The 24,516-nt window shown below is 33.9% G+C and overlaps 5 protein-coding genes and 1 pseudogene across 5 annotated transcripts; 2 read left to right on the top strand and 4 right to left on the bottom strand.

Moving 5' to 3' along the window:
* Positions 1 to 1,472: 1,472 nt before the first annotated feature.
* LOC145016008 (uncharacterized) lies at positions 1,473 to 4,349 on the bottom strand. The gene is made up of 3 exons (XM_078974453.1): positions 4,124 to 4,349; positions 2,319 to 3,139; positions 1,473 to 1,487 (listed from the first exon to the last, which is right to left on the bottom strand). The coding sequence occupies exons 1-3, from the start codon at positions 4,347 to 4,349 to the stop codon at positions 1,473 to 1,475; spliced, it is 1,062 nt and encodes a 353-aa protein (XP_078830579.1).
* Positions 4,350 to 6,045: 1,696 nt separating this feature from the next.
* Positions 6,046 to 7,814, bottom strand: U2B'' (U2 small nuclear ribonucleoprotein B). The gene is made up of 5 exons (XM_078976431.1): positions 7,655 to 7,814; positions 6,906 to 7,078; positions 6,742 to 6,835; positions 6,585 to 6,655; positions 6,046 to 6,492 (listed from the first exon to the last, which is right to left on the bottom strand). The coding sequence occupies exons 1-5, from the start codon at positions 7,725 to 7,727 to the stop codon at positions 6,214 to 6,216; spliced, it is 690 nt and encodes a 229-aa protein (XP_078832557.1). The 5' UTR covers positions 7,728 to 7,814; the 3' UTR covers positions 6,046 to 6,213.
* A 929-nt stretch (positions 7,815 to 8,743) lies between these two features.
* LOC145017409 (uncharacterized) lies at positions 8,744 to 11,354 on the top strand. Its single transcript, XM_078975442.1, has 4 exons — positions 8,744 to 8,906; positions 9,465 to 10,213; positions 10,290 to 10,588; positions 10,668 to 11,354. Exons 3-4 carry the CDS (start codon positions 10,496 to 10,498, stop codon positions 11,193 to 11,195), a joined length of 621 nt encoding a protein of 206 aa, XP_078831568.1. The 5' UTR covers positions 8,744 to 8,906; positions 9,465 to 10,213; positions 10,290 to 10,495; the 3' UTR covers positions 11,196 to 11,354.
* Positions 11,355 to 12,009: 655 nt separating this feature from the next.
* EMB2735 (embryo defective 2735) lies at positions 12,010 to 14,155 on the bottom strand. Its single transcript, XM_078972213.1, has 4 exons — positions 13,988 to 14,155; positions 12,817 to 13,045; positions 12,561 to 12,723; positions 12,010 to 12,407 (listed from the first exon to the last, which is right to left on the bottom strand). The coding sequence occupies exons 2-4, from the start codon at positions 12,952 to 12,954 to the stop codon at positions 12,196 to 12,198; spliced, it is 513 nt and encodes a 170-aa protein (XP_078828339.1). The 5' UTR covers positions 12,955 to 13,045; positions 13,988 to 14,155; the 3' UTR covers positions 12,010 to 12,195.
* Positions 14,156 to 14,659: 504 nt separating this feature from the next.
* Positions 14,660 to 15,810, bottom strand: LOC145016007 (uncharacterized). Its single transcript, XM_078974452.1, has 2 exons — positions 15,309 to 15,810; positions 14,660 to 15,090 (listed from the first exon to the last, which is right to left on the bottom strand). The coding sequence occupies exons 1-2, from the start codon at positions 15,808 to 15,810 to the stop codon at positions 14,660 to 14,662; spliced, it is 933 nt and encodes a 310-aa protein (XP_078830578.1).
* A 1,059-nt stretch (positions 15,811 to 16,869) lies between these two features.
* On the top strand, positions 16,870 to 16,964 carry LOC145018995 (U6 spliceosomal RNA; annotated as a pseudogene).
* The last annotated feature ends 7,552 nt before the right edge of the window (positions 16,965 to 24,516 follow it).

The following is a 24,516-nucleotide window of genomic DNA, read 5'->3' as shown; positions in this document are numbered from 1 at the left end:
GTCAATTTTTGCCACCTCTAGTCCCGAGGAATTAAATATCCTCAAAGGTTTAGACGAGCAAGAAAAAAATGATCATTATCGTTATATATATATATATATATATATATATATATATATATATATATATATATATATATATATATATATGGGTAAAGTGAATATACCTAACAACCTTATATAAGTTTAGGTACCTAACCTCATCAAACTACGTCATTTTGCATTAAATTTTCATTGCAATCATCCAAGGTTCTTAAACTTCATCTTTAAATTTGATTTACTTCAAAAAAAATTGGAAATTCATCATTATATTTCTCCTACATCATTTCATTTCTAGCGGTAGGATATGAAGCCCATCAGGTGGTATTCGATAGAAAGACATGATGTAAAAGAAAGATATTTATGAAAGTCCAAAGATATTGGAAGTAATCAAGTTATGGGGTTGAAGTTTAAGAACTTTAGGTAATTACAATGTAAATATGATACAAACCGATATAGTATTATGAAGTTAGGTACCTAAGCTTATATAAGGTTGTTAGGTATATTCACTTTACCCTATATATATATATATATATATATATATATATATATATATATATATATATATATATATATATAATCTCCCTATCTAATAAAAGAATACCTACTTTGCCATATATCAATCATTTAGAACTTCTCATTAATTAAATTGTCACTTGTCACTCTTTGGTTTTGTCTCAAAAAAGAAATTACCACTTGTCACTCTTTGTTTTTTCCTTATTAATTAAAAATTTAACATGTTATTAATTGCCTCCTCCATTTCACACAAATGTAAACGTCATCACAAGTTTAAATTGTAATACTTATTATCTAATTTATTATTATTATTATTATTATTATTATTATTATTATTATTATTATTATTATTATTATTATTATTATTATTAGGGCTAACAATCACACCACCTTTATATAATCCCTTCAATTTTATAAATCTCTGCATAAAACCCATCATTTTCTTACCACAAATGTAATTCAAACATTCAATCTTATATATACTTTAATTTTGAAATAAAAACAATATAAACAACTATATTTGCTCTTCTATATATATATATATATATATATATATATATATATATATATATATATATATATATATATATATATATATATATATATATATATATATATATATATATATATGTTCAAAATATATTTCACATATTCATTTAAAACAACGATTATAATTTTATATAACTAGAAAATATATATATTTACGAATAATTTATTTATAATAATTGATTCGTAATTATAACTTTTTTTACAAAAATATAATTTATTTTATAACTGTGGTTCCCACGGGTTATAACCTAGTAATAAGAATAATTCGGCCCTATACAACTGCCCATTTTGTCCCCCTTAACTCCCTTCATGTCTAACATCAATTACGTCTAACATTAATTACAAAAAATATACATACATACATATAACAACTACAACAAATGTACCTATAACAATTACATATAAAAATTATAACAAATATAAACATGTACATATATATACCAGGGCCGGCTCAACGAGTTTGGGGGCTCTAAGAGAACCAAAAATTTGGGGCCCTTTGACATTTACTATACTTAATGTTATAAACCCTCCTCCTTTATTCGGGCTTAGGACTGGTAATAATAAACTAAAAAGTTTACAAATGGCGGAGTTAATTTTTTTTTTAGGTATATGTTTTTTGTGAATATATTTTATGACGTAAAGTTAATTTTTCTAGTTTTTTTAGATGCAAATTCTTTAATGAAATTTTCATAATCAATTTCTTTTACTAACTGTTTTTCAATTGATAAAATTGCTAATTCATTTAATCTTTCTTGTGACTTTGTAGATCTTAAATAATTTTTTAATAGTTTTAATTTAGAAAAACTTCTTTCGGCAAATGCAACGGTTACAGGAATAGTTAACATAATCCTATAGGCAACATATGCATTTGGAAAAGAACTAAACTTTTTAATGTAATTAAGTATATTAATAATTGTATCACGTTCTAAATGTACAATATGTCTTAATAGTTTTAGTTCATGAAATAAATCTAAACCATTAATACCTAAGCTATCATCATGCTTTAAAGTTTTTTCAAGATTTAAACAATGTTTTTTTAAAGTATTTTCATCAAATGATTTTAATTTTTCTATACTAAATAGAAAACCAAAAATATTTTTGAACTCATTAAATTGCTCAAATATACTTTTAAGTGAAGTAATGGCTTTATCTACTATATATAAAAAGTAATCAGTTTTAAATAACTGAATAGGAGTTTTAATAGTTTCATTAGCAACATTTTCATCATATCGTCTATTTCTTTGAATGATACGCTTTTCACGGAATTCTGGTTTTACATTCATTTCTAAAGCCAATTCTTTTGCATAATCTAAAGCCTTTTCAAATCCGTTTTCTCTATATTCTTCAAAGAAACACAAAAGTCCATTTAGTTGATCTATAGCATCATCGATACACATATCATTTGATTGCAAGCTTTTACTAACAGTGTTAATAGCAATCAAAACATCATACCAAATAATCATTCCTAATAAAAATTCATAGTTTTCAAGTTCATATGTAGCTAAACATTTAGCCTCACTTTTAATTTTTGGATCTCCACATTTTTTAGATAATTGTAAAAGTGCTTTTCTTAATTGTGGTGCTTGAAATCTAATTGCTTTTACACTTTCTACCCTACTTTCCCAACGAGTTTGCGATAATGATTTAAGTGTTAGGTTTGATATATTATCTTGTAATATTTTCCACCTTTGAGTTGGTGAAGCAAATATCGAATATATACATTGTATAACTCCAAAAAATTCACTAGCTTTTTCACACGAATTAGCCATATCACAAATTACTAAATTTAAACTATGATAACCACAATGAGTGTAGAATGCTCTAGGGTTAATATCTAACAATCGTTTCCGTACACCTTGAAGTTTTCCTTTCATATTTGAACCATTGTCGTAACCTTGTCCCCTAACATCATTTATATCTAGTCCTATATTTTTAATTTCATCAACTATAGCATCATATAAGCCTTTACCGGTTGTATTCTCTACAACTAAAAATCCTAGAAAGTACTCCTTAACTTCTATTGGAGTGGTTGAAAGATCTAAACATCATAAGATAATTGACATTTGTTCCTTATGACTTGTATCAGGAGTACAATCAAGCATTATTGAAAAGTGTTTAGCCTCTTTTACTTTTTTAATAATTTTAGTTTTAACTTCTTCTCCTAATAAACTAATAAGTTAGTTTTGCATATTATGTCCAAGATAATGATTATAAATTTCTTTGTCATTAATTCTCCTAATATGTTCTTGCATAATAAGATCAAATTCAGCAATCATTTCAATTATAGTTAAAAAATTACCATTATTTTCTTCATAAATTTTTTCATTTGTTCCACGAAATGCTAAATTACATTTTCCTAAAGTTTTTACTACAGCAATGATTCTTATTAACACGTTTTTCCAATGATCTTTTTCTTTATTTATTTGTTCTTGGATTTGCTTGTCAATTGTTTTATTATTTGTTAATCTAGTTTGTAAGTCAATCCATGACCTCATATTAAGAATGTGTCCGTTATTTGCTTCATGTCTTTTTAGTATACTAGAAATATTATTCCAATCATTGTTACCTTTATGTGCTAATGAATATGTAGATGTACTCACATTAAATAATTTACAACAAAAACAAAAAACTCTATCTACATCTATGGAATAAACCAACCATGTTCGTTCGTATTTTTATCCATTTGGTATTTTTTGCATATAAAGAGATGTACTAAAGCTTCTTAAGTGTTGATCTTTTGGAAATTTAAAATCATAAATTTTAATAGGACCTTTTTCTACAATTAAATCTCTTAAATTAGTACTAATATTATTCCATATACTTGGATCATATATGTTTAAAGGTGTGTTATTATTTTCATTATTAATTTGTTCGTTATCAATTTCAATATTGGTTTGTTTGTTATCATTTTCACTATTAGTTTGTTCGTTATTAATTTCAATATTAGTTTGTTTGTTATCATTTTCACTATTAGTTTGTTCGTTATTAATTTCAATATTAGTTTGTTCATTATTATTTTCACTATTAGTTTGTTCGTTATGAATTTCAATATTAATTTGTTCAATATTATTATCAACATTAGCTTGTTCTGGTTCATTAGCAACATTAATTTCTTCTTGTTCATTATCAACATTTTTGTTTGTAGTTAAATATTTTAAAAATGAACCTTTTTGTTTATCTATAAAAGTTTCTTCTTGCATTTTTCGTTTCCTTTTTGAAGCACCTGATTCGTATTTTCTCTTTGACATGTTTATTAATTATTTGATTAATAATAGCTATCGTATAGAAGATATGGATTAGGATTATACCGCCCTTAAGATAATGGAAAGCTCAAAAATAACGGAATCTGCCAATCTGAAATCAGTGAACAATGGAATCAGCCAATCTGAAATAAAAAATCAGAAAATTGAAAAGATTAACAAATTTGATCATTCATGCCATTTAGAAAAAGCCAAAAACAATTAGAATACAAATTACATAACTTAATTAAAAACAAAACAAAATTATGATGCCAAACCACATAATTCAAATCAAATATGGTATGTTTGATCAAAAAAGCTTGTTCTATCATTCTATGCTATGGGTAATTGGGTATATTCCATAAAAATTCAGTTTTGTATGTATTGATGAAGACTTTTTAGATATTGGAGTTTGGGGCCAATCAATCAAACTAAAAGCCAAAAAGCATCAACCTTTTTGAGTAATGATTCACCAAACAAAACAAATGATGCAGTTAGACAAAACTTATTGGCTAGGCAACAATTACTCCATTAATCAGCAATATAGATTGACATTTTTAGTCTTTAGAACATTGGTTTGAGTGGTTTGAGACTTTGAGCTAATCATCGGCTATTAACAATTTAACATTTAACCACATAACACATTACCCCAAATCCCCAATTATATAATCTTATAATCAGACAATAGGAAATCAAAAATCAAAAGGGAAAATACAAGCAAATTACCGTTTCAATTCAATGCCAACAGTCACAGAAGAATCGATTTTTGAGCGATCAGCGATGGAGAATCCGAAAAGCAGGTCAACGGTGAAGACTCAATGCTCAATGGCGATTCAAAGCATTCAATCGATAGGCTGTGGAATGGAAGAATCGATTGACGATTGGTCGATTGGAGAAGAATCGATTGAATGATAGAATCGAGTCCGAGAGAAAAGAAGGGAAGTTGATTAGTCGCAGCGTGTGAGTGTGATTCGGTGATTGTTTAGATCTTTAGTCGCAGCCGGCGTTTTTTTTTTTTTTTTTGAGGAATGGGTAGTAAAGCTGGACAGTCAATACATAGAGAAACTCGATTAGAAAATGGGGCCCCTTACAATTTGGGGCCCTAAGCCCTCTCTTTACAAACAAAAGCTTAAGGCCAGCCCTGATATATACATATAAAAATTAAAGCAAATAACTTTTATAACTAATGAAAATTATAGAACATAATCGGTGTATTCGCATACACGTAAACATATTTGCATGTGTGGGGAGTATGGAACATAACTAAAAATGAATTGAGATTAAGGGTGAAGCGGAGTGATCCATTTTTTTGGAAAAAGACCGGAGGTACCGGATACCTTCAAGATAACAAATCCATCATGTGGTTGTATGATGTTTCAAATAGGCCTCTCTCTCTCTCTCTCTGGTTATTGGAATATATTTAGAATTCAGCTTTTCAAAGGATTTGACATTTTGACTCCTTAACCGGTAATCCCCAAATAACCAATGTTATTAAATTAGACAGCAATCAAAACTTTACAAGATTCATTGTTTACAAAAATGTCTCCTTAATTTTAGCCTGTCATTTTTATTTTTGTTCCATGAAATACAATAAAGTACATTTTCCCACATAATATCTTCTGTTTTAAAAAGGAAAAAGTCGATTTTTTAAAGCGATAAAGTGATCATGCCATACAACTTCCCACAAGATATTAACGAGATCTCAAACACACATAAGATGGATTCTCTTATAAGTATATCCTGCATAATCCCAAATCAAGTTTGTTTAGAATAGTTTCCATAATTTCCTCACATCAAAAAGTTAAAAAAAAATCTGCCAAACCAAAATTCCTTACAAATCATTCATAGAATACAAAACCCAAATAGGGTGGTTTTACTTCTTGGCATAACTGATAGCCATTGAGTTTTGAGGGGTGATCTTGAAACCTTGCAGGGATTGCATTGCAGTTGAAGACTGATTATCATCATCAAACTCAACAAATGCAATTCCTGGTTTTGCATCAATCATTCTCACCTCTTTAAAACCAGGAAACTGTTTGAACAGAAGCTGCAGCATGTCCTCTGTTGTATCATGCGTCAGATTCTGTACAAACAAAATATTGTTAGGTGGTGTCGTTTCTTCTGTGTTTGATCTCCCATTTTGATACGAAGCCTGCAACAACAAAAAAGAAAAACCAACAAAAATTACCATCCTACCCCTGAGAATAACAAAGTTTCTGGAGAATTTGGTTACAAGAAACTTACAGCAGGGGCACCATTGGTGTCACTTCTTGTTCCATTAGTAGTGGCTTGTGGAGCATCTCTCTTCTTCTCAGCTGTCAAAACATGGGAAAATCTTGTATGTTAGATTTATAGTCAATTTATATAAGTATTGGGGCAAATATGTAATTTTTTAACTTACTTTTTTCCTCTTGCTTCCTTCTCTTATCTTTTGGAACGAATGTATTATCTGCTTTTGCAATACAATCTGATTTGCCTTTCGCGTATTGGATCCTCTGTGTTGTATTGTATCAATAAATTGATTAATGATTCTCTTGTTATTAAATAGATTTTTATGAAACTCACCATAGGCTTTTCATAAAATGGGAAATTTTGCATCTGGCGAACTGCATTGCTGGCAGCAGTGACTTCACTGAAAACAACCCAAGCCTGCCCACGAAGTTTTGTTGTCTTCAAAGCAACAACATCCAAAATCCTCCCATATTGAGAGAATAAGGCATACAGAGACCTTTTCAACTCTGATAACAAAAAGAACATGTTACTACTGCAGCAATTTTACTAACTATTACACTTCAAAAATTCCAAGTCAATTGGTATCCTGTGGGGCTACTAAAAGTGGCAACTTCAATAGCTTTTGTTAACCTCTAACATGGAACAAAACATAAATCCTTTTTCCCTAATACAGTCCACAATGCACAAATGTATTTGTTAGTTCCAGATCATATCTTCACTCAAACTTTAGGTGTTCACCAGCATTCTCATTAACAAATGTTTTTAGTTACCACGAAATAAAATTAACAACAACATTTCTCAAGTTCCAACGATTTAAGACCGCTGATCAGAAAGAGAAAGTTTTCCACCACTTCTCCCCAATTGTAGTCAATTAGTGATGCCATATAATTTGCAAGCAGTCGATAGAATTTTACACACTCATCTCTTATATCGAGTAAAAGAAAACCAACATTCACAGCACAAGTGCAAGACTCTCGTTATAACTTTTTTTTTCAAGAAATAGGAATTTAACACTAACAACTTCGAATTCGTGGTATTACAAGTTCATAACAGAAACAGCAGAATAGCGCTAAAACAAATACCTTCTTTCTTGACCTTCTCGTTGAGATTCTTAACGTAAATTGTCTGGTTCGGTGGTATATCGGCCGTCAGCATCGTCAAAGAGAAACTTCGAGATCCTACTGCGATTTTCAATTTGTGTGTTTGCGAATGAAAAGGGGGGAGAACGAATACCAACAAGTTCAAGCCCTAGAAATAGAATTAGACATCTTTCGATAAGTTTTACAAACTACCCTCTGTGTTTGGTAAACCTTCAGAAAGAACCATTCAAGTATTAGTAATCTCACAAAACCCCATTAAAGTTGAGATTGAAAAAAATTTGTATTATCTTATATTTGACCAAACTAGTTTTTTTTTTTAAACGACAAATACTATATAATCCTAAACTACTCCAAAATCCATATATTTTTCCGACGAGATTTGAACCCTTAATCTTAAAGAGGAAAAACAACACCTGAAAATTAGTTGATAGCTAATAGCTAAAAGTTATCAATTTGATTGATTAAAGTTTTGGATAATTAGTAGAAAAATGCTTATGGAAAAATCTCTAATTACCATGTTTTTACTCCTATTTCATTATATGCATTTTATTTTAACCCAAGATCGTTTTTTATTATTTTATGTTACTTTAAAATTATTGAAAATTGTCAAATATCCAAACAATTAAATAACTATTGCAATATGTGTTGTTGTTTGGATTGGTCCATATTTTTCCATATATCTTGTTATAAACATGTTATCATGCAATAAATATGTTGTCAGTTGCTTAAAATATATTTAAATAATGAAAAAAATTTTAAATATTTCTGTAAAAAATATACTATTATTATAGAATATTGTACTATAAATAAATATTAAAAACATTATAGGAACTTTTAAAAAAAATAATAATAAAGACGTTTTATTTGCAAAATATTTTTTGAATGAATAGAATATATCAAGATAATTGGATATTGAAGAAATTTGAATCTTAAGGAGTGTTTGTTTAGTAGGAATGTAATGAAATTTGAAGGAAAATGATTCAAATTCCCTCAAATTCCTGTGTTTGGTTCAGCTTCAAAGGAAGAAAAATGAATGCTAAATGAATTATTTTCCGTTCATATGAAGTAAAGTTCATTCCTTCACAATCTTAAAGGAAAGCACAAGATTACAATTTTGCCCTTGCTAAACATTACAATACATCAGTTAACCTAGTCGTTCATCCCATTCTCATTGAGCCGATATCCTCTTCGCGTCTTCTCCTCATCGTAACAAGGATCGGCCGACGACTTTCAGGTGATCTCTCTCTCTCTCTCTCTCTCTCTCTCTCTCTCTCTCTCTCTCTCTCTCTCTCCATATTCGAGCCAAACAACACCTGTGAAGCATGTCTTGGTCGATTCATGTTTTCAAGCTATTTGATTTCTGAATTCAAGTGAATCATATCGATTAAATTAAAGTTCGTTTCTAAATTTCATGCTCGATTCATAGTCTACAACAACCGTTAGCTAATCGATTTCTTCACATTCTTTCCATCTTTTTCTAATTTTATGATTTTTCTAATTTCTCCTTCTTTTCACGATTTCAGAAAAACCGAATGTTCTTTCCCTGCTTGTTTTAATTTCGTTTGTCTGTTATAGAACTAGGAAGCTATTCAGGTTATTTGGTTTAATTTTTTTATGAAGCTGTGTAATTCCTTGTCCAACAACTGTTACTGAACAGAGAAAACATGTCTTGGTTTCTTGCTAAATTGATAGAACATAAAACATGTTGTGGTTTTGTTGTTTTACTATCAATATATGCCACTTTGCTTTTTTGCTATCAATGGAATATGTATATTGTTTTTCTGTTTTACAGGAAAATTCCTCGATTTAGTTTAACAACACGCAATCGTAGACAAAGGCAAACTTCATTGATTTTAACATGGTGGAACATGGTTTTACACGTTGTTGTAGTCCTTTTGTTAATGATATTCAAAAAGCATAGGGATAAACAACGTATTAAGCATCTTTCTTCAAATGTAGATCGATACCCAATACTACATAGATACGTTTATGAGAGTGACACCATGTCTATATCACAAATTAGGATGTCTAGAATGTGTTTTAGTAAATTATGTTGTATGCTTGAAACATTGGGAGGCCTAAAACCAAGTAGGAATATGGAGATTGATGAAAAAGTTGCTATTTTTCTGCATATTCTTGCTCATAATGTTAAGAATCGGGTTATAATATGTCGGTTTCATCACTCGGGAGAAACGATTAGTAGGCATTTTATTCGAGTTTGTAATGCAGTCATACGATTACATAGTCATTTGCTTAAGAAACCCGAACCTGTTCCCGCTAACTCTACTGATCAAAGATGGAAGTAGTTTAAGAATTGTTTAGGAGCTTTAGATTGAACATATATAAAGTGTCTAGTTCCAGTCTAAGATCAGCCTAGATATAGAACAAGAAAGAATGACATTGCAACAAACATTCTAGGGGTTTGTTCCCAAGATATGCAGTTTATATACGTGTTAACTGGATGGGAGGGGTCGGCTGCGGATGGTAGAGTTCTTCGTGATGCTCTTCTTAGACCACATGGATTTAAAGTTCCATGGCCGGGTATGTTCTTTTTTAACTATACATGTTATTTATAAATTTTTATTAATAAGTTATTAACTACAATTTTTATCTATAGGTTATTATTTGGTTGATGTCGGATACACAAATGGAGAGGGTTTTCTAGCGCCTTATAGAGGACAAAGGTACCACTTAAATGAATGGCGTCATGGATACCAACCAACTACACCAAATGAATTCTTTAACATGAAACATTCATCGGCAAGAAATGTTATTGAATGATGTTTTGGCCTTCTAAAGAAAGATTGGCAATGTGTTTATGATATGGTAAACGGTTCAAACACAAGCGGTTTTGGTTATGACCCCGAAAAGCATTGTGTTACTTCTGAGGATCCGATCTGGGAGGCGTACCTACAAGTACATTTTATTAATTAAGTGACTACATGGAAATATTTTGCTTTTTGTTTTTTATATGAATTATAATATTGGTAAATAGGTACATAAAGAAGCGACTAGATGGAAACACAAAACATTTCCTTATTATGAAGATCTTTGCATTGTTTTTGGAAAAGACCGAGCTCAAGGAAATAGAGCTAGAGATTTCATGGAGATGGAACAAGAGGTGAATTTAGAAGAAGAAACGCAAGATTCAGATGACGATTTTCTAGATTCAGAGGAAGTTAGTCGTACTACAGCCGTGCAACATGATGAAACTTCACCGAGTGTTCGTTCCAAGAAGAGGAAAAATCGAAGCGACGAGGGGTTTAACAAGGCGGTTGGCTTAATTACAGAAACTCTTAAAGAAATATCAAAGGACTTGAGTGAAGGTATTAAATTTGATATGAAGATTAACGAGTTAAGTGAGAAGATCCCTCCGGCAATTTTAAAGATGAATTCAATAAGTCAACTTGAAAAGTTCAAAGCTTTGACCAAGATAAGAAGTGATCCCATTAATGTTCAAAAATTTTGGGAAATTGAAGAAGGTAATAGAGAAGCTTGGATAAAATACATTTTGGAAGGGTAGTATTACCAGTTGGGATATGCATTGGATGTAGATCGGTATTTTGCATATGAAAGTTTTTGGTGCCTTCGATTTGGATGTAACGAAATAATTTACGTTAACTTTTTTTTTGGTAACAATATTAAGATATCTAGTGAAGAAGGTGATAGCTTTTAAATTATGTTTTTTGTGGTAATATTATTGGGATGTGTATTTAAAGAATTTTATATGAAGTCATTTGCATGATTTTCACATTATATTAACACAAACACTCAATCAATTAAATTAAATTTATTGTTTTTATAATTTATGTAATGTATCTTTACATATAAATTAAAAAAGAAAGTAAAATTAAGCAATATAGACAAAAATATCAATTCTATCATTTTACATGGATTCCAATTCCAATTCCTGCGAACCAAACAAAATATGGAATTAATTCCAATTTCATTTCCTGCCTGTCAACCAAACAAGATATAGAATTTGATTCAAATTCCTGACAGATTCCTTTTTCAATTCCAAATGCAATTCTTTCAGCAACATTCTGCGAACCAAACAAGCCCTTAAATAATATTATAGAGTGGTTTAACAAATCTCAAGGTTTTGTCATTTCATTGACCAATTATCAGCTTTATGAACAATTATTTTTGGTTTTTTTTGTACGACAGTTAAAGGAAGATTTACATGCTTACAACACAGACTATTTTCTTTACCAATAAACTAACATGTTTATTCGCAGTACGTCACTATACTGTAACTGATCATTTAACAAGTGATGATGACATAGCACCGGTTTTATGCGATGTGTGTGCCTAGTCAACATATACGAGTAGAGTCCTTATGTTCAATGTGCTACAAAAATTTAATAAACATGGAGGATAGATATTTTACAAAAACAGTATCTATAATCCATATAATCTATACCTAAAAAGTCAATTTCTGTTTGCAACATCACTAAATCTGAATACTATTATTATTAGCTCATAGGGAGATACAAAATTTGAGGGTGTCTTAAAAAGACAGATCAAGTAGTCTTTTTTGGGTCGTTATTTTCTTCTTGTTGTTGAGGAGGAGGTTCAAGGGTGGTGGTGTCTTTCTTCTCCATGACTTGTTGTATGCCTTCTTGGTAACCTTGTATGAAGCTCTTTAATGCATCCCTGTAAGCAGATGCTCTAATCATATAAACCCGTTGCAAAGCTGGCCTAAGTGTCTCCATTCCACCTCGAGCAGCAACAGCTATCATCATTATCACAACATCACAAAAAAAAAATAAAAAAAAGTAAATTCAACTTCACTGCTGTAATTGGGTAAAAATTTCAAAGTATAATTTCTAAAAAGAATGTAAGCAGGATGCATAAATAGTAGAAAAAAGATTTTTGTGAGATTTACCAAGATCCTCCAATGTTGAAGGTTCCGATTCTGTGTTGGAACCCGTTTTCCCATCATTTTCATCTCCTGATTTTTCCTTGTTTTTGTATTCATTTGGTCGAAGCTCTGGACCTATATCTCTTACCCAGCTTGCAGCATAAAGTCTAGTTGCTTCCTTCATCACCTGAAAAATAATGATTATAAAACACATAGTAGTTTTATAATAATGAAACTAATAGATAAATAAGAAGAAGAAGAAGAAAAAAAAAATACTCACCAAATATCGTTCTTTCCAAGTTAATTTTCTACGTTTTTTGAAATGAGGTGGGTCGGGCAAAGATGAGGGGAATGCAATTTCTTTCAAATCATAGCGGACATAATCACGAACTTTCCTCCAAACTATTTTCACCTTCATTTTGAGCTTTGAATTACCTCAATGTTTTTCTATTTACAATTTACGGGTTCACTAGAAAATTTCCTTGAGATGTTGATGCCCATAAAGAAACCTAAAGGGGGAGATGAAATACATGATCTCAATTGAATAACTTCTGTTGGAATTATAATTTAATCAACGACGCTTGAAATTGAATGTAGTAGGACTAATTAAACTAAACCAACATGAAACATCAAGACAGAAGATCAAGTCAAATGCATTTTTCCTTTAACACTCTCCACTCCCAACAGAAAGTTCCTAGAGACTAAGATTGAGGTAAAACATAGTTCCATAATCAATAAAGATGAATTTCCCAAATTAAAGTAAAGTTTTATTCAACATTTCATAATCTCACCATGAGACTAAGATTGCCAATGGATCATAGATTATAATGGAAATACACAACCTAAGCATAACATCAAACTCGTATCATCGTTTTAAACCACAAGTCTTGATCTAGAACACTTAGGGTTTGTAAATACCCAATTCATAACATAAAAACTAAACTTGAATCAAATCCTAAAAAAATCTCACCATTAGTCGTGAATCAACAAATGGGTCTTGGATTTGAAAGAACATAAGTAATCTAATCTCAAGTTCAAGCTCATATCATTGCTTGGAACCATACATTTCGAATCTATGAACTCTAGAATTGAAAATACATAAATCATCAATATAGAAGTTAAATTTGAATCAAATACCAAATAATCTCGCCACAAGTTATAATTTGACAAATGGATCATGAATTTGAAGTTAAATACAATCATTAAGCATAAATCAAGCTTATAACATGACAATAAACACCAACTTCGAATTTCACCATTGGAGGTCAAGGAAGCCCATCAAAACAACTCTAATCTCACAGTTATTAACTAATTGGAACTTGGAGATGGACCAAGGAACGAAATTACATCAATAATCTCATAAGAACATAAAAAATGAAGTATGAAATTCGAATTTATACAAACACATAAACCCTAGGTTGAATTTACGGAAGAAAGGGTGAAGAAGATACCTCCAAGCTAGATTATCAAGAGGAAATGATGGGGACTCAACCAACAATCTTCAAGATTCAAACACCAAGAAAATTTGAAGGAAAATCGAGTTTGAGAGGGAGAAAACCGTTGGAAACCAAATGGAGGAGAAAGGGTTAAAGAATGAGAAAAGCTCGAAAAAAACAGAACTTATAATCTGTTTAGTGAAGCAAAAGCACAACGCGTTTGTAATGGGACGACACACTCCCTCAAAAATCATTTCATATTTTTGATAAAAGTTATATTTACTCTACAATTGGTTTTTCTCCATGATAACTCATGCATACCTAATTCAAGATACAAGATACTTAGTGGTCGTTTGATAGTTGTTGATTGGGTTAGAGCTGACTGAGTGAGGAGTTGACTGGGTTAGAAATGTTGACTGAGTTCACATCTGATTGAATTTATGCTGTTTGATTATTTATCTGACTGATTGTGCTGAATGATTAAAATGACCATATTATCCTTATGTTGTTCTTTTGTACTGGATAAAATAATTATACAAATAAAAATTATCACATAAAATCCAAATTAAACATACATAATTAAAATCCAAATACGAAGTGTAATACAAAACCCAAATACACATTGTCATACATAATAAAAAAATATATCATTTAACGTGAACCATTTGAAAGTAACTGATTAGCAATCTAGTCAAGTAAAGTAGTCATATACTCAACGGCTTCCGAACCCCATTCCATGTCTTGTACGTTTTGGCCCTCACTTCCTCCACCTCCCACATTAGGAGTAAAAATAGTGTTTTGTTCAAAGTTCGTAAATAGGTCATCTTGAATATCGTATTTCTTTATAAAATTATGGACCGCGACACAGGCAATGACTATGTCTCTTTGCACTGGAAAAGGATAAGGAGTCATACGTTTTAAAATTGGAAATCTCGTTTTCAATACACCATAAGCACGTTCAATGTAATTTCTAAGTTGTGCATGAGCATGATTGAACCTTTCTTCCTTAGTTAAAGCTCTGTTTCTTCGAAAATCAACTAACCAATACCTAGTATTGCGGTAAGGAGCCATAAATCCACGGGTGTTGGTGTATGCGGCATCACAAAGGTAATATTTATCTGTAAATGGGTGACAAATTAATCATATTAATAATATAGATAATAAAACTTATAGAAAAATGACAAGCCTGGTGGAGGGAATGGAAATCCAGAAGTTGGATTAAATGCAACTTCTTTCAAAACTTTGGAATCGTGTGCTATGCCTTCCCATCCCGCCCATACAAAGGTGAATATCATATCAAAATCACAAATTCCTATTACATTTTGATAACATTCACCTTTTCCTCTTCCCCTATAGCGAGTTTGTTCATCAACGGGCATAACTGCATGTACAAGTGTTCCGTCTAGTGCACCTAATGCTCCAGGGAATATGTTTTTTAGCCGTCTATAAGTTTCCGAGGTATTTCTTGTTGTATTAGAAGATGTTGGTACAATAATTTCTCTTGCAAAGCACATCATTGCTTTTAGCACTTCATGAAAACATTGATGAATCATTTGTATGGAGTGGTGAAATCTTTCTTTAACAGCTCGAAAACGTTCATTATGTCCTATAACATGTAAAAATATAGCTATCTTCTCTTCAACGCTTATTGTTCTACTATGTTGCAACCAATTTCTTTGAGTAAAATGATTACATAATAATACAAATGCATCATGTGTAAGACATATCGTATCAAAACATTGTATAGGATCTCTATGTATCAAATCTTGTGTATATGCATGCCCAGTTTCTTCCGATTCGTTAGCTTTTATTCTTTCAATTCTTTCAACCAATAGCATGAGAGTATAAGGAAACCTAAAAACTCACCTTCCTTATCCATATGTAACATGTTACATGTTAATACAAATCACATAAATTTTATAACATAAACCATAAAATTAAAATGGATGACATATAACTTCATAAAATAAAAATCCATAACAAAAAAGTCAATACCAATTAACAATCCTAAACATAACACATAAACAACCTAAACTTAAAAATCCTAAACATAACACAGAACAACCCTACACATAAAAATCCATAACATGTACCATAATATAAATCCATAAAACATAAAGACAAAAACATCCTAAAGTCATACTAAAGTCAACCAAGTAATCCAAAATTCTTTCCCGCACTTTTCACCCACAACTCACAAGTCGAAGACGCGAGGCGTAACCAAATCTTCCTGTTACCAGCATTTTCAGCAAACAACATAAGTGTAGTGATGTACTTCGGATCAGAATTTCCCCACTCCAAGCCTTTCGATTTTTTCAATACATTCATCCATCCCCTTGTCAAGATTATTAGTTTGCGCGAACGCCTGAGCCGCCTTCATAATTTCCTTGCCAACCTCTCTTATGTCATCATCCAGTGTGTCTGTGGGTGCATTTCGTTTTCCTCTTTTATTTTTAGACCGAGTGGACGAATCTCCACTTGCATGTGATGCACTTGTAGGTGGGGGTACTGTTGAAGGTGAGGCTGGGATATCCATTTGAGGTGGAGTATCTACTATGTCAATATCATCATAATCTTGTGTAGTAAAGACTTCTGCAGGATGAGGGAGTGTCGAAGATGGTCCCCAACTAGCAGCACCGGTCGAGGTCGCACCGTCAAACAACTGGGCACATAGATCAGGGTAAAGGAGGGGTGCATTTCTTAATTTCTCAACCATCTTGTTCCACTGTTTGAAAAAATGATTTTATTATTAAACTTTTTTAAAAAATAATAATGTGTTTTAAATTAAAAGATTACCTTCGCCTCCGCTTTCCACTCTTCGTCCGTCATTTGAAACGTGTTTGTAACAGGATTATAGAGATTCTCAGTTTTGTTTCTTAATTTCAACCAAATTGCATACTTGCTTTTCAAGTAGTCATAACGATACAGAGAAGATTAGCATGGCCCCTGCGCAAGGATGACACGCACAAATCGAGAAATGGTCCAAATTTTGTGAAAGTGGGTTAGATCTGATCCCACATCGGCTGGGAAGGAGAACTAAGCATTCCTTATAAAGGGTGTGGATACCTTCCCTATCACAGCGCGTTTTAAAGTCGTGAGGGCAGCAGATCCCATAAGAACTCTGCAGTTAAGCGTGCTCGGGCGGGAGTAGTACCGGGATGGGTGACCCCCTGGGAAGTCCTCGTGCCGAGTGGCCCAAAGCGGACAATATTGTGATACGTGCCAGAGGGGGTGTTACAAATGGTATCAGAGCCAGGGCACGGGTCGATGTGTTCGACGGGGACGTCGAACCCTATAATGGGGGGTGAAGGTGGGTTGCACCTGATCCTACATCGGCTTGGAAGGAGAACGAAACATCTACTTATAAGGGGTGTGGATACCTTCCTTAACACAACGCGTTTTAAAGCCGTGAGGGCAGCAGATCCCATAAGAACTCTGCAGTTAAGCGTGCTCGGGCGGGAGTAGTATCGGGATGGGTGACCCCCTGGGAAGTCCTCGTGTCGAGTGGCCCAAAGCGGACAATATTGTGATACGTGCTAGAGGGGGGTGTTACAAATGGTATCAGAGCTAGGGCACGGGTCGATGTGTTCGACAGGGACGTCGAACCCTATAATGGGGGGTGAAAGTGGGTTAGATCTGATCCCACATCGGCTTGGAAGGAGAACGAAACATTTCCTTATAAAGGGGTGTGGATACCTTCCTTGTCACAACGCGTTTTAAAGCCATGAGGGCAGCAGATCCCATAAGAACTCTGCAGTTAAGCGTGCTCGGGCGGGAGTAGTACCGGGATAGGTGACCCCCTGGGAAGTCCTCGTGCCGAGTGGCCCAAAGCGGACAATATTGTGATACGTGCCAGAGGGGGATGTTACAAATGGTATCAGAGCTAGGGCACGGGTCGATGTGTTCGACAGGGATGTCGAACCCTATAATGGGGGGTGAAGGTGGGTTGCACCTGATCCTACATCGGCTTGGAAGGAGAACGAAACATCTACTTATAAGGGGTGTGGATACCTTCCTTAACACAACGCGTTTTAAAGCCGTGAGGGCAGCAGATCCCATAAGAACTCTGCAGTTAAGCGTGCTCGGGCGGGAGGAGTACCGGGATGGGTGACCCCCTGGGAAGTCCTCGTGCCGAGTGGCCCAAAGCGGACAATATTGTGATACGTGCCAGAGGGGGGTGTTACATATCAAATTTATAATTTTGCTAAACTTTACAATATTGTTATTACTAAAACAAAAAACAAACATGATTATATGTTTCAATGTACAAATTCAACCATCACAGTCATATATATTAATCACTAAAGATTGCTTACAATATTCATTCTTAACTTTTTACTCTATAAAGACAATAATTTGCTTATACTAACATTAATGACATAATTTTTGGCATAGAGTAGGGTACAACAAGAAAAAGAAACATGCTTGTTCAATCAATTAAAGATGAATTGTCAGGTTTAAAATGGAACCCATAACTCTTAGATACAAGGTTTTCACTACCAAATGATATGATTAAAAAAGATGAAAGTCACACATCTTCAAGATTTCATGAAAACTTGACATTCACATAGGTTGACTGTGAGTTTCGTTGACAACTTTAAGAAGATAGAATACCACAAAAATATATGGATAGTTCTGGACTATTTTGCCCCTGATTATGGGGTATTGACAGAAATAAAATGCAGATTTTTTTTTCAAGTTTTGGACAGTTTTGTCCCTCACTATGAATACAGAAAAGCAACGTTAAAAGATTAAAAACAAACCTGTTATGTGTTGTATTTGATCACGAACTGTTGCTCTGGATGACGATTGTTGCAAGGCTTTTGATCGATAAGGGAAACAAGAGGTTGCGTCGATCAGAGGTTAACGGGGGCAACAATGATTTTTTTTTTTTGGATCGATAGGGCAGCAGCGATGAATTGTCAATTAGCAGCAGCAACGTTTTTTTTCCTTATGTGTTTCTCGGTCCATCAAGTTGAATTTAAGGACCGAGTCCTATGTTTTTATTGGACCGAGTCCACATGTTGGTCCGAGTCCTATCCCTATCAAACATGCCAATTGATATTTTACGGACCCAATCCCTCTTTGGACCCAGTTAGATACGCTATCAAACGACCCCTAAGATGGGGTTGGAAACCCTAATTAGGGTTTAGAAAACCCTAATAGTTGGATTTGAGGGCTTGGACTTATTGAGACCCACTTTTGGGCCATTGGAATGGAATTGTGTGATTAAGCCCAATCACATCATATGACTTATTTAGAAGAATGATGGACTTAATGGGTTAAGTAGGAAACTTAACCTTAATCGTCATTTTATGTGAAACCCTAAATTCATTTGGGTTTATGGTTGGGCCTTTATGTTGGGCCTTGCTGATTGGGTTATTAATGGGCCATCCAAGATCAAGCAAATGGACTAGAATAATTAATGGGCTTTGTGGTAAGGCCCATATGAGGAGTTAGGCCCAATTTGGAAAATTGGGCCATAGATGGGCCATAGTTTGGGCCTTTATGATTATGTGATATTGGACCATTAGAATGTGATATTGGGCTTTAATTCCTAGTTGACTTTGAGCCTATGGATTGGGCATTGGGCTTGTATAAATCCAAGCTTGGGGTAATGTAGTAATTATCCAAAGTATGTACTCATGGTTATGTAGTGGAACCCAATTATTAATTAGGTGTTATTTTCGTATTGACAGTTCGGGAATCTGTCATCCAGCATCTGGGGTCGAGTTTGCGGGACTTCAGCAACGAGGGATTGAGTCTTCGGGACTTTAGCAGTGCGAGGTGAGTTACCTTTCAGTAGGGTTGGGTCTAAGGCCACAATGCCGGCCCACCAACAGGGGTAGTTGGTAGATAATTGTCTTTGTGATAATTATCTTGGTATGATATGTTTGTGAGATATGCTTATGTGATATGCTATGTGTGTTAATGGTAGTAGCAGGGAATAATTTTTCCCTGACTCGATCGTTAGGAACGAAGGGTAGGTCAGTACCCCAGATATGCCTTATTGTATGGTTATATCATGTTATTGTATGATAGTGGTAGGGGTGAAATAGTCCCCGGTTACCGGTTGAAAGATACCGATGGCAGATACCGATGACATTTAGCGGTTGGAAGACACCAAAAGGGTATACAGAACCCATGCAATGCTTATCTGTCTGTTTATGATACGTTAGTATGTGATCAGTATGTTATGATGTTAGTATGTGATCAATATATTATAATGTTAGTATGTGATCAGTATGTTTATGATGTTGGTATGTGATATGTATGGTTATGATACATTATTATGTGATAGTGGTAGGGGTGAAATAGTCCCCGATTACCGGTTGAAAGTACCGATGGTATTATGTGGTATGTGGTATGATGGGGGAACTCACTAAGCTTCGTGCTTACGGTTTGCAGTTTTGGTTTCAGGTACTCGTTTTCAAAGGAAAGGAGACGGCTTGATCGCAGCGCATCACACTATGTTTTCCGCACATGAGATCTTTGGGATTACACTCTGATATGGTTTTATGATAAAATGTTTTGATTATTGACACTTTGGTTTTGACATGAGATGTAACGTCTGTATTTCTAGGCTAGGCATTAATATTGACATAATGGTCTAGGTTAACCTTTGTAACTCATTTTGAAGAAATGAAAGGAAATTATGTGAATTATGTGTTTTATGCTTAATTATTAAGTTTTAATTAATTAAGAATAAAAATGAGCGTCAAAATTAAATATTAGATAAAGCCGATATCTATTAAGAAACTTTTAGTAGGCGTGACAAAGATTACGGATATATAAAGAATGCCGAAATCCGAGTTATAACGAAGAAGTTATGACTTGTCGAAGTTTCGCGACAAAACCGGCACGGGGCCGAATGTCGTAAAAAGTGAGTTTTTTATAAACTACTTTTTAGCCTGAGTAATCTAAATGAAACTCGTAGCGTTCGTTAAACCGAGAGTATGTACAAAAAGAACGCCCAAATTTGACTTCGTATGAGAAAGTTATGATTTTTCGAAGTTTCAGCTTAGTAGTAGACAACTAAAAAACTCGAATTTTAGATCGACTGATTTTTATCCGACACAACCTAAATGAGAATCGAAGGTCTCGTTATTAGTAGCATAACGGTAAAAAGTCTGACGAAAACGGACGTCGGATGAAGAAGTTATGAATTTTTAACGGATTTCCTGTCCTGGTCTGTTAAAAATAATAATATAAAAATTAAAGTCAATATTAGCCGACGAAGTCTAAACGGAAGTTGTAGAGCATAATTTTACCTACGCGTGTATGAGAAAGTTATAGATTTTAGAAATTTTTATGCGAAAAACGAGAAAAATCCCCAAAACCGAGGAATTTCACACACGTGGACTTCGGCCACGTGTCCTCGCTTCGCAATCCGACGCGTGTTCGGAACCTGCTGAGTCACCGAAGCCACCTGACGAGGTGTGTCATGCTCTTCGCGAGTCCGAGCTTCGGTCCAGTAGAAGTGTGACGCGTACCTCTTCCCTCGTGCGTCCGAACCCTCGCAGGTGCCATGAACCGTCCCTACTTCGGACTAGACCGCAGTCCACTAAGGAGCTGCCAGCAGCCACTTCGATCGCGCAGCCCATGTGCGAGCCCTCCTTGTGAGCCCTTGGATCTGCGACGCGTGGCTTCTTCTCAACCGTTGGATCAGGAGGGTCGGCCCTATAAATAGGAGGGTGCGAGACCTCCCAGATATATTTCGGAAAATTGCCACTTTTAGCCCCTCTTTCCATATTTCTTTCATTTTAACATCCCCTGAAGCCCCGGTATCAATTATAACCCCCGGAATACGCCACGAAGTGCCCGAGAAGCCCAGAAAATTTATCTTTTCGGTTTTGAAGCCCAACCTTTCGCAGAGCCCGACTTTTCAATAAAACTCCCGGTTTTATTAAAAACGATCGTTTTAGGAAACGAATTGTTGCCCGATTTTCATTAAATCAAGTGAGTGTATAGTCACTTTCACCTTACACGTAGATATGAAGTATTTATTTTAAAATATGTGCTATGTGTAAATATATTAATTGTTTATTTGAGGTGACTGTTGAATTCATGTTTTATACAAGTTTTAAACTGTATATATATATATATATATATATATATATATATATATATATATATATATATATATATATATATATATATATATATATATATATATATATATATATGTTGGGTAAAACATGGGTAGATGAATTAGATGATGTGTGATGAAATAAAAGTGATGAGAGGTATCGATGTTTAAGATGATCTAGTCATCTAGCAGAGTATAGACAACGGCCACATACTATTTTAGATAGCCCAATGGAACGTTAGTAGACTTGTAATCGGTACGTATGTTTGAACTATATGTTCATTAGGTATTTTTGAACTATGTGTTCATCCATCAGTTCTTCCTTTTGACACTATTACGTGTCGGAGTACGGGAGCGTACGGGAGTACTTTATCAGTATTTTCCCTAAACTTTTATTTGGAAGAGCTTTGGAGTCTTTGTTCTTTTATGAAGTGATCGGACGAACTTCATGAGTTAGTGATATAGATTATGAATTAAATAGTTGGTGTGTGATAAAATAAAGTGATGAGAGGTCTCTATGTGATTTGAGATTCAATCATCTAGCGGAGTTTGGATGATGACCACAGACTTTCTAGACAGTCCAGTGGGAAACTGTGACATCCCCATTTTCACGGCTAGAAAATACCGATTTTGTTTATGCTTTATAAAAATCAGAGTTCTTCTTTTAATAAAAATGTTGCGGAATTCGTTCCCAGAAAAACACGATAAATACGTTTTTAAAACATTTTCAAAGAAACATATTTTATTCCTTTTAAAACGTTTGGGATGTCATCGTCAATACAGGAATATAAGCATAAACAGAACTTACATTTATTTACACTAGTGATCTACATCTATTTAATCTCTCAGTGTAATGTGACTTCATATCAACACCTGTGATATAAATAAACTGAGTGGGTCAGGTGGGAAACCTGGTGAGTACATAGGGTTTTCAACCCACAATAATATAATTATTATGTTTAAACAATCAAACAATCAACCCACTTACTCATCCCCATTATCTTCGTTACTCTTAAGGATTTATCCTAAGAGTCATCTATTCTGCATTCGTTTATTCCGAAGTCCCTTACTTCCAAGGTTATAGGACTGACACTAAATCCATAGCTGCCAATGTTCGTTCACAAAGCACTAATTCCATAGTTGCTATAGTCTATTCATCGGGTACTAAATCCATAGCTACCAGTGTTTATCTAATAGGTACTAAGTCCATAGCTACGAAAGCCTTAACAGGTACTAAATCCATAGCTACCGGTGTTTGTCCAATAGGCACTAAGTCCATAGCTGCTAATGTTTATTAGTTAGGCACTAAGTCTATAGCTGCCAATGTTTACTCACATCATCTTTTATCTCTCATCATTCATCTACCCGTATCATACCCAACATATTCGTGTATATAAAATACGTATACAGTTTAAATCATCTAAAACATGTATAAAAATGTTCATCCAACATAGACAGCAAGTATACAGATAATATGCACGCATAGCACGTAGTTTATATAAAATACTTCATATCTATGTGTAAGATGAAAGTAATTATGCACTCACTTGAAAAGGTCGTGATTCTGAACTCAGACAGCGCTTCACTTCTTGAAAAAAAAATAACTTCCTTCGACGAAACAGCGGGTTTTATAGAAAACCAGGATTTGCTTGGAGCAACATTCCCATGCGGAAAAGCTCTTCTTCTCGGAGCCTTCGAGCACTCATGGGCTTCCGCCTTGTGCTAGGGAGGTTCCTTAGGCTTTTCGAGGGGTTTCGGGGCTAGAGAGAGAGAGTAAAGAGAAGAAAAAAATGAGAAAGGTGTGAAGAAAATGAGGGTGGGAGAGGTTCTATTTATAGGGTGAAAGTGGTTGAACTTGGTGCCACATGTCACCATCTAGTGGCAAGACTTAGGGAGAAAGCAATGGCCAAGATTGTGCCACATCACCCATTTTCGCACAACACACTTCCGACTTCTAAAATCCGTAACTTTCGCATACGACCTCCATTTTTGACGTTATTTATATCCACGCGTAGTTAAAAATAATATATACAACTTTCATTTTGACTCCGTCGGCTAATTTTCGACCGATCTTAAATTTAACAGTACGAGACGTTTAGACTGTTAAATGACCGCGAAGAATTCGTAACTCCTTCATACGGACTCTATTTTCGTCTGTCTTTTTACTGTTAAGTTCCTATTAATGAGATCTTCAACTCTCATTTAATTCACATAAGCCAAAAACCGCTCGAACTAAAATTCGAGTTTCGGGTCGTGCACTGCTAAGCCGAATCTTAGAAAAATCATAACTTCTTCATACGAAGTCAGATTTCGGCGTTCTTTATTTGGATTTTCTCGGTTTAACATATTATAAGACTTTCGTTTAGATCACTAAGGCTAAAAAATCCTCCATCGTAAAATCACTATTTACGCTTCCTGGTGCCGTGCCGGTTCCGTCGCGAAACTTCGACGGGTC

This window comes from Lactuca saligna, chromosome 9, assembly GCF_052625555.1.
Source record: "Lactuca saligna cultivar CGN05327 chromosome 9, ASM5262555v1, whole genome shotgun sequence".
In the NCBI taxonomy this organism is placed as follows: Eukaryota; Viridiplantae; Streptophyta; class Magnoliopsida; order Asterales; family Asteraceae; genus Lactuca; species Lactuca saligna.
Note: the sequence above shows the minus strand (reverse complement) of the source record. Positions and strands in the feature narration are given on the sequence as shown.